The sequence below is a fragment of the Cyrtonyx montezumae genome, unplaced genomic scaffold (assembly GCF_038088225.1).
Source record: "Cyrtonyx montezumae isolate F1298 unplaced genomic scaffold, pur_monq_1.0 scaffold_9, whole genome shotgun sequence".
NCBI classification, from domain to species: Eukaryota; Metazoa; Chordata; class Aves; order Galliformes; family Odontophoridae; genus Cyrtonyx; species Cyrtonyx montezumae.
Window position 1 is genome coordinate 6,631,540 of NW_027072100.1, and position 17,078 is coordinate 6,648,617.

The 17,078-nt window shown below is 38.8% G+C and overlaps 1 protein-coding gene across 2 annotated transcripts in view; it reads right to left on the reverse strand.

Moving 5' to 3' along the window:
- PREX1 (phosphatidylinositol-3,4,5-trisphosphate dependent Rac exchange factor 1) overlaps positions 1-17,078 on the reverse strand; it is a 143,207-nt gene that overhangs the window by 9,660 nt on the left and 116,469 nt on the right. Inside the window, exons 18-31 of one of the 2 annotated variants that reach the window (XM_065754540.1) lie at positions 15,070-15,218; positions 14,462-14,547; positions 14,020-14,156; positions 13,438-13,609; positions 11,237-11,424; positions 10,282-10,443; positions 9,487-9,697; positions 8,063-8,321; positions 6,863-7,069; positions 4,814-4,902; positions 4,378-4,460; positions 3,710-3,800; positions 1,853-1,981; positions 1,304-1,345 (exon numbers count right to left, since the gene is read on the reverse strand). In XM_065754540.1, coding sequence (XP_065610612.1) covers positions 1,304-1,345; positions 1,853-1,981; positions 3,710-3,800; positions 4,378-4,460; positions 4,814-4,902; positions 6,863-7,069; positions 8,063-8,321; positions 9,487-9,697; positions 10,282-10,443; positions 11,237-11,424; positions 13,438-13,609; positions 14,020-14,156; positions 14,462-14,547; positions 15,070-15,218 — 2,005 coding nt within the window. Of the gene's footprint in view, positions 1-1,303; positions 1,346-1,852; positions 1,982-3,709; positions 3,801-4,377; positions 4,461-4,813; positions 4,903-6,862; positions 7,070-8,062; positions 8,325-9,486; positions 9,698-10,281; positions 10,444-11,236; positions 11,425-13,437; positions 13,610-14,019; positions 14,157-14,461; positions 14,548-15,069; positions 15,219-17,078 lie in introns of both variants that reach the window. The other variant, XM_065754539.1, reaches the window with a different exon arrangement.

A 17,078-nucleotide genomic window follows, 5' to 3' on the forward strand; every position in this document is an offset into this window, starting at 1 on the left:
AGGATTTTGCTTCCAGTCTAGCTGCCAGGCAGACACATTCTTGTCCAAGCAACTTCGTCACACTTAAGGGGATTGCAGGCTAAAGAGGAACATGAATAAGCGAGGAGCTACTTCCCAGGCACCCTGGGCTCCTCCAACAGTACAGCAGTCTGTCATTGCCAAGGCAGTGTTATACAGAGAAAGAAGCTGAAGACACCACTCTGAGGCTTTGAAGATCTGGGTAATTTCTGAGCAGCACTGAGCACAGTATACTGCTAAACCATATCTTCAATTTAAAGGCAACCAGTCCTTCAAGCAGTACACCTCTCTACTGCCAAAGTAAGGCAAAGAGGGCATAGAACTGTCAGTCCTCAGAGCTGGGTTTGCACAAAGCTGGCATAACCATTTTGGTGCCATCTGCTCCTCCGTTCTTTCCAGAGGATATTAGGGAAAATGCTGTAAGAGATGGGGCAGAGGTAGATGCTTATGAAATAATTACATCAGTTGTCATGAAAAAAAACAGCCTTTACGAACTGACACTGCAGACTGGTTTTGACAGACTCATGGACCAGCTCTGGCAGAAGCAGAGGTGACAGAGCCATACTAGTTTAACATTTTCATTCTATGAAGTCTTGAGAGTCAAGCTGGCACAGTGAGTTAATGACATCCTATTTCAGTCATTTATTACCTCTTTTGCAAACAAAAAAACACCAAGTACAAATTTCAATAACAAAAGAAGTCAGCACATTCACTCGGGGAAAGGCCTGTCATTTGATCTGCAAGTACAAAGTTTAGTGCATGCTAAGAGATGATGATATCCGTTCACAGTGTACTTATGTGCTGTCTCCACTTTCAGGTTCTTAGCCTGCTCCCAGCTCTGGTTTCAGTGCACACACTCCTAAATCCCTAACATGCCTGCTCTGTTTGGAAAGATGTCAGTGTCCATGGTCTCAAAGAAAGTTGTGCAACACATCTCATTTTTGCTACATGTTTTCACCACAGAAGGAAGCTGTAACGGCCATCTGGGAGTGAGGGTTGTACAAAATTAACAAAAAAAAAGACAGAACAGTGCTTGTGCAACACAGATGACTTGCCAGGCAGCACAGCAGCCCACATGGAATTGAAGCAACACGAACCGAAGAATAGATGTCAGATGCGTGAAAAGGCTGTCCCAGATGCACAAGAAGCATTAGCATAAAGTGCCAAGCCTAAAGCTGTATGTTCAGGAGATAACACACAGAGATGTGCACATGCAGTCAGATAAAGCTCTGTTAGGGACATGTATGTACACAATCTTGTGCTGAATGAAATCAAAACAGCTTACCTGTGCATTTTAACAAGGCCAAAAGCAGCTGATTCTTCCCATCTAAAACGATGAAGAGAAGGAAGGAAGGAAGTCAACATGGTGACAACGTAGATTTGATTCTAATGGATTAACAGTCTCCTCATTCCCCACAGTTCTTGCCTCTCCTCACCTCCTGCATAGTTATTTCTAGGTACTATAATAGTTTTTACTCACAAGGGCATTTTAATCATAGAAAAAGAAAGAAACTGTAAATTGAAGAATTTTACAGGCTAAATGCTCTACTAAGCACTATGAATTACTGGAAAAAAACTGTACGTGCAGATTAATCCGTAAAGAAAATTCTCCCAGTGCTTTGCACTGGAGTATAAATATCATATTTAGCTTTTACCTATTCCACTTCAACTTGACTACAATGGTTTAGGGCTGTTTGACTTGTTCTTCTCCAGAGCACAGTATAGCCTTATTACAAACTCACATAAAAATGAAAAATTATACTGCTGGACTTGATTAGATCAGAGCTATCCTTTCTCTCTGAAATTGACAGCAAAGTTTACCCCATTTACAGACCTTCCACATATTTTTGTATGATTTCAACAAGATTTTTGATTCGCAATGGAAGGTTCCATGGATCTTCTTGAATGCTGGCTTGAATGTTATTCCGACACCTAACTGTGGTTTCTTCCTTCTGTTTAAATTCTGGGGAAAAAAAATGACTTTGTTAGCAGTAAGGAAGTGCTATATAGAATGGGCTTTAGTTCATAACATGCATACAGATGCAAGCAGAGATACTGACTATCCATCACAACAATGGTGAATGAAAGATGCTCTTAAATAGAATTAAGCAGAAGGCGAAAAAAAAAGATCATTCCTATAGTCTCAGAATCAGCAGTCTCCTAGCACTGTTTGCATGATCATGGACTGGAAGATATATATGAAAGTCATAGAAAACAGAAGTTATGTATATGTGATACAGCTGTCTGCACTTTATATCTAAAGGTTCTGGCTGTGCAGAATCAGATCAGCCTTTTGGCTGCAGCTGTTGCATCCCGTAACTCTGATGAAACGTTAGGGACCATTCTGCTTTCTTTTACCTCCTGGCAGCTAATTGTTTAATTACAGAGTGGAGTATCTATTCTTCATAACTTAGCTGAGTTGCTAAGCTAAAAAGCCTATTGCTGGCTATAAAATCTGTCAGCAAACAGAAAAGTGGTGCCAAATAACTGTGCCAAACAGAAATAGGACAGCATTCAATTTTATATTTGTCACTTTAAGGTGTCAACAGGAGCCATTAGGGAGACACTTTGGTCTGGGGATTCTAAATGTAAGCAGTGCTTGTCTGTTCCTTACTGTCATGAATGTGCAGTCATCAGTTAACTTCAGTAAACTGAAAGACACTCTCAGTCTAATTAATCCCATTGTCACAAATTAGACTCCATGTAAGTGAAAAAAAAATAAAGGAAGTGAACACACGTTATCTGTGATTTCCTCATGTTATTATGTTATTCCAACAATGCACTGAAAGAGTAATAAATAATCAATATAGATGTGAATGTGTTTGTGAAGATGAGTTCATGCAACAGAACCTCATGTGCTTTATTTCTGGAATCAGGAAAAAAAAAGGCATAAAAAAACCTCCTCTAGAGTTTGCCACTGTGACTTCAAAATAGAACTTGTCAAAACTGGGAGGCCCAGAACTGCAGCACCTGAAGTACATTAGGAGTAGTAGGAAACAGTTCAGATTTCAAGTGGGAAAGGAAATGCAGCAAATGTTCAGAAAATAAAGCTTTGGTATTTCAGTGAGAGAAGAAACCACATCCTGGGCCCCTAAACCATTAAGACAAAAGTCCTAATCATGCTCCCTGAAGAAAAGAAAACATGGTAACATTTGTTTGCTCTCTCCATTGGAATCAGTTTTCAAAATAAGTGATGTGAGGATGAGTTTACTCTGGCAGTTACCCATCTCTAAGAAAAGCAGAAATCATTATGCAAACTCAGTCAGGACTTTTGGTGCCTCACATCTATGCTCAGGCCCTCACCAGTTTATCACAGTGTTTACTCTGAATTGGACATATCTGTTTTGTACCTTTTGAGGTACATATCTGCACGCTCACATCAAAAGATGGATTTGGATACTTGTGAAAGAGCTGTAAGGATTCAGCACCATGTAACAGAAAAGTGTTCTGCGTGTTTTAAAAAGAATTCATGCAAAATTTCAGTGATCAGATGTGGTACCTGCCTTTAGAATCATGTACCCTGAGCTGGAAGGAACCCACAAGGACCATTAATCACATGCAATTCCCAATATACATCTGGATAGATCACAGTTCCATAACTCTGTGTGATGACATGGCATAGGTGCATTCATGATAATCTCTTAAGTCCTAGAATATCACATATTTAAATACAGTCAGCCTTCTCCTTTACCTTGCAAGCCATGGTCCATTGGAAAGTGCTTGGTTTCTTCAAAGGCTTTAGTTATTACTGGTCCTTTTAGAAGTGCATTGATTGCATCAACCTACAGTAGAAATACTTTCAGTGTTAGACTTGTGGAAGAAAACCTGAACATAAATCTTCTGGAAAAATGAAAAAGCCAATACAGTATTCATTTTTTGAACAATTTCCCTTTGCTAACCAATATTATTAAGACTTTCTAACCATGACTTACCCTCAAGGGCCTCACACTGAATAATATTCGACACACACAACAAGCTACACGCTGATGAGATAAAACTCATTACTAAACAACTCTCTGTAGCTAGCTATCTATAAAGACATCTATAGACTAAACCTGTGAGGGCTCTCCTCAGATCTGGAGGTGCGATTGTGCAAGGTATTAGAATTTTGTTCATCATCTTTTCTTCTTCAAAGCTTTTTTCTCTTTAATGCTTCTCACAAGTCAGCTCAACGTTGCTATATCACACAAGACAACTTGAATGTTGACAAAATTGTTTGATAAAACTGTCATACAATGTGCTTCCAGATTCCTTCCCTCAGAACATGATTTCATTAAACAATCCAACACTTAGAAATTCCTGTGTTGATACTGATAAAGAGAAAGCAATTCTTTGTAATAATAACAATACTTTGCATACCTGGTTGAAAAGATGCTCCAGACAGCCATGAAGTTTGTCTTGTTTGTCTAAAGGAATCCTCATATCATTGGGAAGCTCATCTCCTAAGAAAGCAAAGAAGCTTTTAGCCATCTTATCAGCATAATCTGTGATGAGGCCAGAGATGACGCAAGCACATCCTCACACTGCAGTGGGTGAAAATTGATCACTCTTTAATTCAAAATGCTCATACTTTTTTCACATAATACAAAGGCTTAATAGTTCTTCCATATTCCAAATTTCCTGTGGTTCAGTAGAAACAGAACAAATCTTTATCTTCTCATACTCTTTTGATTAGTTTGAGGAAACCAAATTTGCAACTGAAATGTGCATTTGTTTATAATCAGCAAATAACTTATCACCTCTGCTAAAAGGCCTGATATGAGGAAACATGCATGCTACTTAGGCATGTACTCACCTGATCCCATCTCATCACTGCCCAGGTAAGAGCTATTACTCCGCACACTGGTGTAAGACAACACTGAATCGCGGTTACTGTTACATTCACTAGAAAGAAAAACAAAGTGTCTGAAGGTCCCAGTCTGAAAGGAGGTCCCAGTCTGTGATAAACCATCATTCTGGTTTTATTAACATCGCACTAATCCACAAATCAAATTTTCTTACGCATATGCAAAAGAAAACCTAATTACAGGCAATATTTGTTGCCAGCTCTCAAGACGTCACCATAACAGCATAAATGGAAGCTATGGCAGTACAGATGGGAGAGGAAATTTAAGGAATCTGTACCACTGGAAAATAGAGCATGGCAGGCCCTCGAACTGCCTAAGAAGCAGAAGAGTCACTGCAGTTGCATTCACACCACTGCTATCTGATGCATACATGAACAACTGTGGAAAGAATCATTTCTATTGGAAGTTCAGTTTATACTAACTATAACTTACTAAAGTTGATCAGAAAATCAATGGATATCAGTCTGCCCCCCTCCAGTTAAATGACAAAGTGTTTCTAATGGCACAAGCCAAAAATAAAACCCACAAAATTCTCCACATTGTCTTTTCCCCTATATTTATTTTAGACTAATTTGAGAGAAAAGAGTAAGAGCAATTGAAAGAACCCTAATATGGATTCTTACCTGCCCTTTGTTAAACCTAGTGCCAAAGATACCTATTTTTATCTAAAAAAAAATAAAATTCATAGCATCTATACCACAGTATAAGCCCTTATAAAACGTGACTTATGATCCCAATGCAAACAAAACATTTTCCTATATATCATTTCTTTATTACTGTAGCTTTCTCAGTAGCTTGTCAGGTCAAAATAATACAAACACTTTGTTCTCTAATGGGTAACTAATATCTGTAATACATGCATAATTGTCTTTCTAATAAAGATAGAACAGACTAATCTTTCTCAATTTACATTTATATGTGAACCTTTGGAACAAGTGACTGATATACAGGCACAATTTTTAATGTCTCTTTGTTACAGAATAGATTAACTGCAATTATAGAAACCGTTTAAACTGAGCTGTTTATGGGATTCTTATTAACAATGAGAGACATACTTCTCATTTCAATAAAGCAGCTCCCAAGCACACGTGTAGACTTAAATCTAGCACCACAAATAGATAGTGTGGATCTCAATATTAGAAGTTCTAGTTCTGATCCTTTACTGACTGAATATTTGCTGATGGTGGAGATGCTCTGTATTCAGCTGGGCCAGACTCTGTACAAAGAATCTTTGACCTTTTCTGATTGAGAGATGAGGGCTCCAGACGTTCGTTGCAATGTAAACTATTCTGATTCTGTCATTTCTGCAGTACTGTATGAATGCCTCACGGTACCACTTGCACACAGAAAACCACCACCTAGTAAAGAATCATGCCTGCAGTAGCATGGAAGTAGCTGAGACGTATCGTTTATTCAGGTTATTCTAAATCCTGCAAACTCACTATTAACTATTATTACTCCTTCGCATAGGAGAAGTCCTATGGCCTTCCTATTAATGTACAAATATCATATTAAGTTTGTAAAATTGCAACAGTCAAACACCATCACAACTTGTTCCATTTTTTTTGTGAATTTTTCAAATTTTACCTCCCAGGAAAGACAGAGTTGGAGTGTGTGAAATTTCCTTCAGTAGCAAATATTCCAGAAGCAGTAGTCACTTGTGTCCCAAAAACATGATTTCAGGACACCTTTTTTCAGGCCCATTAAAAATAAAATAAAATAAAATAATGCCCATTTCTGTTTCTCAGAGTCTTGGATTTCTGGGAAAATTGTTTGCAGAACTGAATGGAAAGAAATCCCTTACAATAGCAGCTATTACCAGGCCAGGTAGACTGAAAACCCTGCTAAGCTTCTGAAGTTTACAGCTAGACAGGATAGAAGGGGAAAGTCAAGCTACATTTATTTACTTCATTTTGTTGGATATTCTAGAAGTGTTGGTATTTCCACGTTGTTGGGCACAGTAGTTGATATTTTAAATAAACTGGACATTTTCTAACCTGTAGGAGTCTCTGAAACTCATTGTGTCATGGCCAGAGTCTTCCTGGTCCTCCTCAGAAACTTTGAAACAGACCTTCTTGATGCCACCGTGCTCAGCTTTGTCAGGATCACTTTCTTCTGTTCCCAGGGAAGGTGGAGACGTCTCCTCAGTGGATGGTGGCTCACAGGCACCACCTTCTGTGGGTTCTGTTATGGTGGACAGAAGTCTGCAGAGGTAAAACATGTGGCTCTCAGGGACTGGTGAGCAGTTTCACAAATGAGGTGTAATGGCTTTGGAATTCAGCTATGTGAAATCAAAGACAACCTTGCCAGTATTTGTACATGGATGGCAGCTATGTAAAACTGTGAGCTCTGAAAGGGGTTCATTGAAATCTGTTTATCTCAATTCACAAAAACTCCTGTTTCTGCAGGACCCTTACCTCCACAAGACACAATCACTGTAACAATGCAGCCTAGAATGGCTCCATTTTTAATTCAACGAAGTGTGCACTTTCCCCATCCCAGGCACTGGGTTTCTCCACTGGGGAAGTGCTCAAGCTCACAGGTTCTCCCCTCCACCTCTTGTTCTTTCTTAAATATGTTTGAGCCAGGGCACTACATGCTTTCTGATCAGTTGCAGTTTTGGTGCATGAGGGGCTTTTCTCTTTTGTTAATGAGATGGCTGGAAGCAGCTGTGGCCTCATGCCACAGTGATCACTCCTGCAGCACCTGCTAGCAAATCCCTTCCGGTTATGCACGATACACAGGCCAACTACTCAAATCCTTAAGTACTATTTTCTAGGAGACGTGTGATGATGAAAATAAAAAAAAAGGAAAACTTAATTGTCAAAGAGAAAGCTGCTGGAAATCACAAGTTTAATTTGGTCTGCCATATGTCAGACAAAACCTCAAGGTTAGATGCTGTATAGACAGAGTTCCAAAACCTCTAGCACTCATAACCTCTTACCTGTTAATATAGCATTCATTAAGCAAAAACCAGCAGCTGTTGAATTCAGGTAGACTTCTAGGTGCAAAGGGCAATAGTACACACATGGGTTGATCTGTGTGGGATAGGTTTGACACTTCATAACAATCAATGAGTTGTAATGCAAGTGTAATAGGAGTATAACAGAAGGGGCTGATAATGAGACTTGTGGGGTTAATGTCTCCCTTTTAATTAGAATTGCTCTTGGCAGTGCACACTTGGATTCTTTACTCACTTATTTATCTGAACGACGTACTGCTTCATTTCCTTCACTGCAATGTCAAGTTTGTTAAAAAGGTGCAAGTATGAGTCCTGTATCTCTCGATCTTCCTGTTTCAGCAAGAAACTGAGTCCCCTTTCTTCCTGACTTGTCCCTCCATTCTGTTGGCCAAAGCTACCATCAAGATCTCCATCTTCTGGGGTCAGACATCTCCAGGATGGTGCAGCCATAGTGGTGATGCAATGCTGAGTATATGAGACTGGATTTATGGTACCTACTGAACGTTAAAGGGTCTAGTTAGTATGGCTCTCATTAATTTCCATGCTCCAACCCAATAATGCTAGTTCAGGATAGGTAGAATTTAAATAGAAAAAAATAAATCACATGATTATTTCATATAATTATATTCCATTACAAAAGTTTTTTTATTTTTATTTTTTCATTTTCCCTGTCATACCAACTAAGTGCTTTGAATTTACTACAGTCCAGAGACAGGTTAAATTATGGGAGTAATGACAGCAAGTATCCACTCACATACTATCCATTGTGTCCATTTGAGTATCTAAATGCATTTGTTGTTAATGAATTCTACCTCTTGGCAGTTGGTCTGTGTTATTATTCTTCAGTATTTAAAAATATTTACATAACACACAAATATATATATATAAATATATATACACACATCAAGAAATAGGGTGATGTAACTACAGTAGATAAAATACGTCCTCATTTTAAAATGCTGAGAGTTTTGATACTGTTACATTCAAAAAAACATGGAATTTTAATATCTTCAAGTAAGTGGGGCTTCTTTATTGATTCATTATGAATAAAAGCAATATATTCTTTAGTGAATTGGTTAGTCTGCAATTCACTGTGTCTTTTCCAAACATTCCTGCACTCTGACCTTGTCAGACAATGAATCAGAATGAGATACTACAATGAAGAAATGTTGGAACTCGAATATTCAGGTTGCAGGATAAATGCTATGTAGCAGTACATTCCCTTGAGACAGAATGGAGACTTTTAGCTCCAATATATGGAATTTATTTCCTAATTAGGAAAGAAAATAGTATTACAATCTGATTGAACAAGTTTTCAACCTGAATGTAGCCTCTCTTCACAGTGCAGAACCTCTTCTAGCACTACTATTAGCCCTCATTTACTTCAGTCAGTTCTGTGAAGTTCCCAGACACTTGATTATCGTGAGATGATTATACTGATCAGCTAGTAAAATATTTGACCTGAAGCTTTTCTATGCATAAGGGCATTACTGTTTTACATCACAAGCAAGTATAATTTTACTGTAAAATTTGAAAGAGAAAACAAGGGTATTGGCAAGACTGTGCTTCTTTGGAACTAATTTTTACTTCACTGAGCAGTGAAAAGACACAACGTTCAATGCAAATAAAATTCAGTATCACGTGAAAGTTAATTATCACCTTGTTCTGGATCAAGACCAATAATAGAGGGCTTTCGTCCAATGCGAATGCTGAACGACCTCCCTGCTGAGGTAGTGTTTTTGGGGTATGACACCTCCATGAGGTTAATATGGCAGTTGGTGGGGCAGAAATCCATGCTGTTGAGGGAATGTGGTTCCATGATGGCTTGTTTGAATGCTGGGCTCACCTTTGTCTTTAATCCATCGGCAAACTGGGAGAAATAAAGCAAGGATATGCTACTTCATTTGCAAAAAAAATAATAATAATGAGGCAATGGAGATAATCCTCTACCTGATTCTTAGTCAGACTCGTACAATTTATGCTTCAGCTGAGCAACATGTGCCCCGTAAAGTGCTCATAAAACAGCAAATGAAAGCAATTAGCAGTACTTTCTAGGGCCCTCTTTTCAAAGAGTTCAAGTAACTGCACAAAAGAGCAGTCTTTCTTTGTTTACACTTTGATATACTGTATTGATGCTCATGTTAATTCTACAAATCAAACACTGATCATTCTGTCGTAGCCACACTTGTACAGTGATGTGGTGGAAATGAGCCTGCAATAGTATTTTCCAACTGACAGCTCTGACAACCTGAAAGGAGCAATTTACAGGTCCTTTTCCAAATTACAGTCCTTTTTCTTTGGAACTTGCAATTTGAATAACACACAGAGCTGTTGTCACACCACTGCAGTAACTACCTGGAAAGCAGTTTGGATCCATTAACAAAGAATATCAAAACCTAGTTATCACTACACAGTATTGTCTTGAGCCTTCTCCAATAGCAAGTGGGGCTGTACCTCCTGGTAGTTTGCAAGCCGCCTGCTAATACTTTCCAGCTTAGTGTCACAGATCTGCCGGAACTCATACTGGGGCATGGTGGCCACAGCACTGCTTAGGGATATAAGCCTTTTGCAATTCCTTATGAAGTGACTGTCTTCTGCAGCAAAGGCCTCTAAAACCTAAACAAAAAGACAGAATTTCAATTATGTGAGACTTGACCGTGAAGCAGAGTTCCACCAAATAAATGGTAAACCCTGTATAATGTCACGCTTGAGTAAGGTTGCCTTCAGAGCAAGTTGCTGTTATAACCCTGAAAGCCATTAGCATGCCTACTCCCCAGATAATCAAAACATTTCTCAGAAACTTTCAGAACAATGGATTGCTCAAAATATCCCCTGCACACTGCCAAGGCAACCTGGTACAGTTTGACTTTCACTGAGCTGAACAACTACGTCACTGGGATGTGACGGGAACATTTCATATTGTCTCATCGTTGTGCATTGATGCATCAAAGTACTCAAAATACTAGGCACTGCTGTCTTCCAATAGCCATGTTTCTATCTCCTTCCTTTAGTGATTCATCCAGTCCATCAGATGGGGAAAAAAGCTAACAAAAGCTTGATTTTATTTCTAGAGCAAAGCAAATTCTTGCCTGAAGAGATTAATCTTCAGTATCATCAAAAAGTACCTTACCAGTCAGAAAACAGCAAGAATTCCACAGCCTCTGAGTTCCAGAGAGACTCTCCTACCTCTGCCTCAACAACTGAAATCTAGGAATATTTTGCTCACTCGCCCACACTAAACAAGAGCTAGTATGAATTAGTGCATTCTGATGAGGAAAACTCCAGGCAATTTGAGATGACCATTGCTACCTCATCTGAAGTAACAAGACAATTGACAGAGAAATGCCTATATTATTGTCTTCCCAGTTCTGTTCAGGAATGAAGCTGGCCATATATGTTTGTCAGGTACCTTTGCCGTGAGACAGAAGCAACCTTTTGGTTCCACAATTTTCTCTAGGACAAAGGATTTGATTCCTGCACTGCTGACATATTCGTATACCACCCCATGCTCCAGGTGAGTGTTATCCACAGTCAGGCTAATGAGAGGTGTTTCTTCACCAGTTATCAGTGGAGAGCTGATGGTTTGTTGTATCTGGGCTGGAAACAAAATAAGTCATTAGAGGAGTTCAGCAGCAGACATGAATACAGGCCCGCAGAGGAAAGAGAAGTCTTTTAAGAGGTATTAAATGCAAAGAAGCAAAGATACAACTTCTGGCTCAAGGAGTCTCTGAGCCACAGACTGCTAGAGGCTGGGAGGGTGTTGTGAAGACATCTGTTGTTGGCCACTACAGGAGAGAGTTTTAGACAATCTACGTGCTCCAGTTAAGATTCTGATGTTCTTCCAAGTGTGCACACGCACATCCATGCACATTTCACCATTTTAATTCTGTTCAGCATTCAGGTACATAGACCCCAGTAGAAGCTTTCAAAGGGAAGTGAAATATGTTAATCTCAGAGCCTTGTTGTTTCTAACATCCCATTGGAAGAATGACACTTTTGAAGTTTTAGGAAACTAGACGATCTTTGAGGTCCTTTTGAACCCAGGCCATTCTATAATTCTGTGAAGTGTTCCAGATGTATTTTCTGTACAACTGTTAAGGTTGAGACAGCAGGGCAGAGATGGGGTGAGGAGATAACATTTTTAAACCCAGGCAGTAACATTGCTATCAGAGAAGAATTAAATTTTAGCCAGACTGAGATTTGCCAGAGGACTGCTACCTTGCGTTTAATTCCCAATGGCTGTTCCAAAGCCAAGCTGCACTGTTTGGCCATCGGACTACCAGCCTCAGCAGTCCTTACCTGGGATTCCCAGAGATGTTCTTGAAGTTGCCAGTGTCATTCAGAGAATCCAAGGCTCAGACCTTTGGCTTCAGTATGCTCCCCTACCCTCTACTTTTCCAAGCTGGAAGATATAAGTCCCCACCCCACCACTTACTGACACAGTGCTAATGCACTCTGAAAACTTGCTCCAGATCAAAATTATGTAAATGGAGTTAAATAGAGCTTCTTGCAGACCTTCCCCCTCAAGCTGCTATAGCCTGTAAATTCCTAGTTTGCAGGGACTACCAAATGATTCTAAGCACGCTGAGGTCTTTCCATTTGAAAAACTGGCTTTTGTAGAGACAAGGGATGGGGTCTGATGACTTTTGTGGTGTCCAACAGGATTCCTTGAAAAATGTCAAAAACACTTGTCAAAGGCAGTACCTCAAGCCTGAATCTGGCTAGCATCCTACTTCTGCCAGTGTGTAAACACATCTGCCTCAGGCAAATAACATAGGTTATCTATATCTGCCTCTAAATTGTGCCTAGACTTGTGTGCCCAGCTGTGATTTTTTATTTTTTTTAAAGTTCAAATAAGAATATATATTATACTTTTTTAGGAATAGCCTACAGTATAAACTACAGAGCTACCATGTCAAATAGAGTCCAGACACCTCATATGAGGAATCTCCTTTATCATTATTTTAAACTGTTTTTGTCTCCTACTTAGATTTTCAAAGGACAGTTAATGCTACGAGTCTCCTTCAGGCCTTTTATTGAGCAGCTTGGCTCAAGAAGGGCCCTGAGTCATGAGAATGGTTTTCTGGTGGGGTGTGTGCTGACCTAGCTCTGTGACACTGCGTGATGCTGGTATGTGGCTTGATATGAAAGCAGTCAACAAAATAACTCAAATTATTACTAACTGAGCACTCAAGATCCTAGTCAGTTACCGTGGGACTGGGGCTACAACAGCACATGAAAAGCAGACAGATTTTCTTCTCTACTTACATAATAAACAGCTTTGCTATGTATTATAAAGATTCACTAAAGCACTAGCAGGAAACAGACATCTAAGAATTCATTTAGTGATTCCAAAATCCTATTTTCTGTTCAGGACAGAGCACATGACTTCAGAGTTGGAGGGATATGATTTCTATTTCTATTTCTTTTTTTAATTTAATAAATAAACTGTTGCATAAGAGCACTTCCTCTGACAGACTGCATTTTATTATAAAGCTTACTAGCACAAGAAATATTCTGGAATAATCATTACACTTTATATTTCTAAAGTTTTCCTTCTCCAAGCCCTAACATCTTCCCTAGGTTTCCTTCCCCCATTAAAATCTTTACCTGATTCCTGGTGGATATTTTGAAGGGGATCCAAGTCTTCATCTCCTGTCAGTGAGGAGTCTTCTTTGTTGGTTTCTGGATGACTGCCATTCAGATAAGCACTGGATGCTGCTTGCTGAACTCTGTCCTCCTCAGCATCTTCATGTGTTCTGTACACCCACTGGTACAATCCCTTTCAAGAAATTATGACCAAAGTAAAAAATGCCAGATGTCCAAAGGGCTGGACTACAAAGGTGAATCTAACTGCCAGTTTATTTTTATCCTCTACACTGGCTGAAATATTAACATCTTCCAAGTATTCCTCTGAATTTCAGAGATTAGAAAATCAAGATCAGTGTGTGGGTGCACTTCTCGTCTTAATAATATTTAGCAGTTCATGAACTGACACACATACTATTGGTACATTCTCTTGCAACTGTACACAACTGGGGTTTACTGTAAGCAGCTTCTTGGGTTACACTAGAACTTTGGTATGGGAGCAAGTTGATAGAGACTCGTGTTAGTTGCCCTTATGAACATTTAGAGAGTATAAAAGCACAGAAGAGAGGAATTAATGAATTCTTTGAGGTTTTGTATACATACCAGCACTTCCTGTTGTTTGGTCCTGTATGCTGTAAAGTGCTCCAGAACATCCATGTAATTTCCATGTGATGCATTACTCCCATTGACTTTCAGAATACATTGTCCCGGATGAAGGCCTACAGTTGCAGCCTCTGAACCTGAAAAAAGCAACAGCAGGGAAGTTAGATAGTAAAGCCTGCTGACTATGGAAGAGAAAATTGATAAGGTTGGAAAGGGTTTCTGATAAAGAAGAGCAAGAAGAAAAAACAGCTGAATGCTGTCAGGCTTTTGCTAAGTCCTTATTTGAAGAGAATTTAGTTGTATGAGATAAATATTATCCCTCAGATTTTCTGTAGCGCTGGGAGAAAAAGAAACTTGCACCTTGCTTAGTGTATGTATACATACTCTTATATAAATGTATATATGTACTCCAGCTTAATTATACCACAGACTTCTTACTTACCTCTTCCTACTGCATGAACATATGGTGGTGCTGCTCCCCGTATCTGAAAACAAAGTGCTTCAGGACAATCTGGGATTCTTATGATCCTGCAGATAGATCAAGAGGAAAAGAAAGCAACATTTTAAGATAGGCTACTAGAGCTCTAGGCAATTCTAGAAACATCTTTCTTTGGCATTCAAAACTGTATTTTGGATGGAGAAACTTTCTATCGTATTCATATCCATATTTATTTCCATTTCCAGGGCTGATAGAATTAGTCATCCAAAAGTAAGGCAAGCTATATCAGAGTGGAATTTACTTTTGCTTGTGGATGTATTGGAGTCTGAGATGTTCTATACCTGAGACAAAATGACAGTCCTTATGGGTTAGGGGTATTTTTTTGCACAAACAGGCCAAAAGTTAACTGCTATATAAAGAACATATATCCTAACTCATTTTAGAAGCATGGGGTTCATCACTAAAAACAATCTGTGACTTCTGTATCATCGTTTCTATCATTTGTTTTCCTGTTTAACAGGAAACTCTGATTGAAAAGAGTTTACACAATTCTCACTACAAACTGTAGTAAAATATTTAATGATTGAAAAATAGCCCCATTTGGCACTTACTCTTTTGATTTGATGGCTACCAGAAGTCTAAGTGGCCTTCGTGAGCAGAAGGACTGGTTTAAAATGGTTTCCACTTCTGTGAATGGGCGTAAGAAGACCAAGTCCTCATTGATGGAATAGATTTTCCTGCCTGCCTGCAAGCCAGCCATCTGTAAATGAAACCAACACCACAGAAAACTTTGAATCATTGGCATTGAAATCTGAAATTTCAGGCTCCACGGTGAGTATAGAGAGGTTTGACTGCTATTGGCAGTTCCTAGGTTTACCAAATACTGTATATATGGCATTGGTTCATCAAATCCTTTGCCATTCATCCTTAAAAGTCATCTGCATTTACAAAAAAAAAAAAAAAAAGAGAGATTTCACCAACAAACTTTATCACAGATATATCTTACTTTGTACTTTTCTGCTACTTTTTTTCTAATAGGAGACTTGAAGCTAGAGACATTACCTTGTGAGATAGAGAAGTGTGATTTCCTCCAACCTACAGGCTGGGCACCAGGGAACAAGAACAAGAAGTTTTTGGTCCTCAACAACAATCTATACCTAGACACGTAAGTAAACGTAACGTGTTTTTTATTGGCAGTAAAATCCTGCCTATGCTTTAAGTGAAGTACTAGCTCTTTATCAAACCAAAAACACACCATGTTTTCATTTTAATCCTGAACTTTTTCATCTAACTTTAGTAGGGACAGACCTGATGACAGAATCCAGATCCCTTATACTGCCTGCTGTACAACAATCCTAAACATACTCTAAACATAAACCTTTCTGTGATCTGTATCAGTTAAAATGTGAATAGTAGCACTTAGACCGGATGCTAGGATATCAAGAAAATATCAAACTTCTTTTTAGTGGAGTAGAAGTATATAAATAAATATGAATCTTTGGCTTCAACTGTTAAACCTTTATGGGTTAGTATGATTTCCCATTGCTTCTGAGTCCAGCAGTTGGGCTTGCTTCTAAATGTGATAAGCCCTTTCCCTGTTCTGCCTGGTCTCCATTGGCAAATGTCTTGACTGGGAGAAAGGAAGTTAAGCAGTACTCCATAAATCTCCCACATATGTAACTCTGACCTCTAGAAAAAAACAAATCTGGAAGTGTACGACCGGAAAAACTCACCTATGCTTACACACGGCTTGGCTTTTCTAATCAGAGATCAGTTTATCTATGCATTCCTGTACATTTTTTGTTTTCTTTTTTTGCTCACAAACAACACTAATAATAGGAGAAACTACATAGTGCTCTCCTTGATTTACTTGTTAAGCTTTCTACAGTTCATAATGTCCTCTTGTGTACCCATATATAACATTTTTCCTTTTTTGTACATAACACTCTATAAAATCAATAATATGTATAAATAGCAGTAGATGTGCATTGTAGCTTAGAATAGAGTTTTGTAAAGTTTATTTTATTATTCAGTGGAAATGTTTCTGCTATTTGCATTTAGAATGATAGAATCATTTAGCTTGGAAAATCCCTAAGATCATCAAGTCCAACCATTTACTTACACTGGTGAGTTTATTATAAAGTAATAATTGTTATATACATTTCCAAAGTCATTATGGAATAGGTCTGATTTCCTCAGAGTAGCTCATACACTTTATGTATGTGCAGCTAACTAAAATCTTGGTGTATCTGCAGTCATTCTAGCAGTGGATGACCTCTTTATATATCTAACTTACTGCTTGTGCATATGGGAAAGCTACCTGCACACATAATCACAGTAAATCCGTGATCATCTGAGGTACACAGCTCCATATGAATCCCTACAAACTAGTAACTTTCTACTAAACATCTATTACTCTATCGGGATTTAACTAACCAGGCTAATAACAGAATGACAACCTGTCTAAGAGTAAAGACATGCAATGAATGTCACAGCACTTGCATTTTCTGGATAATGGATGCTCCTCATGACAACTCAATGCAGTTGCCTGGATCCTGGCCACTGTATTTTCCCACACACCAGCAGCTTGCTATTTGCCATCCATCTGCATGGCCACTGG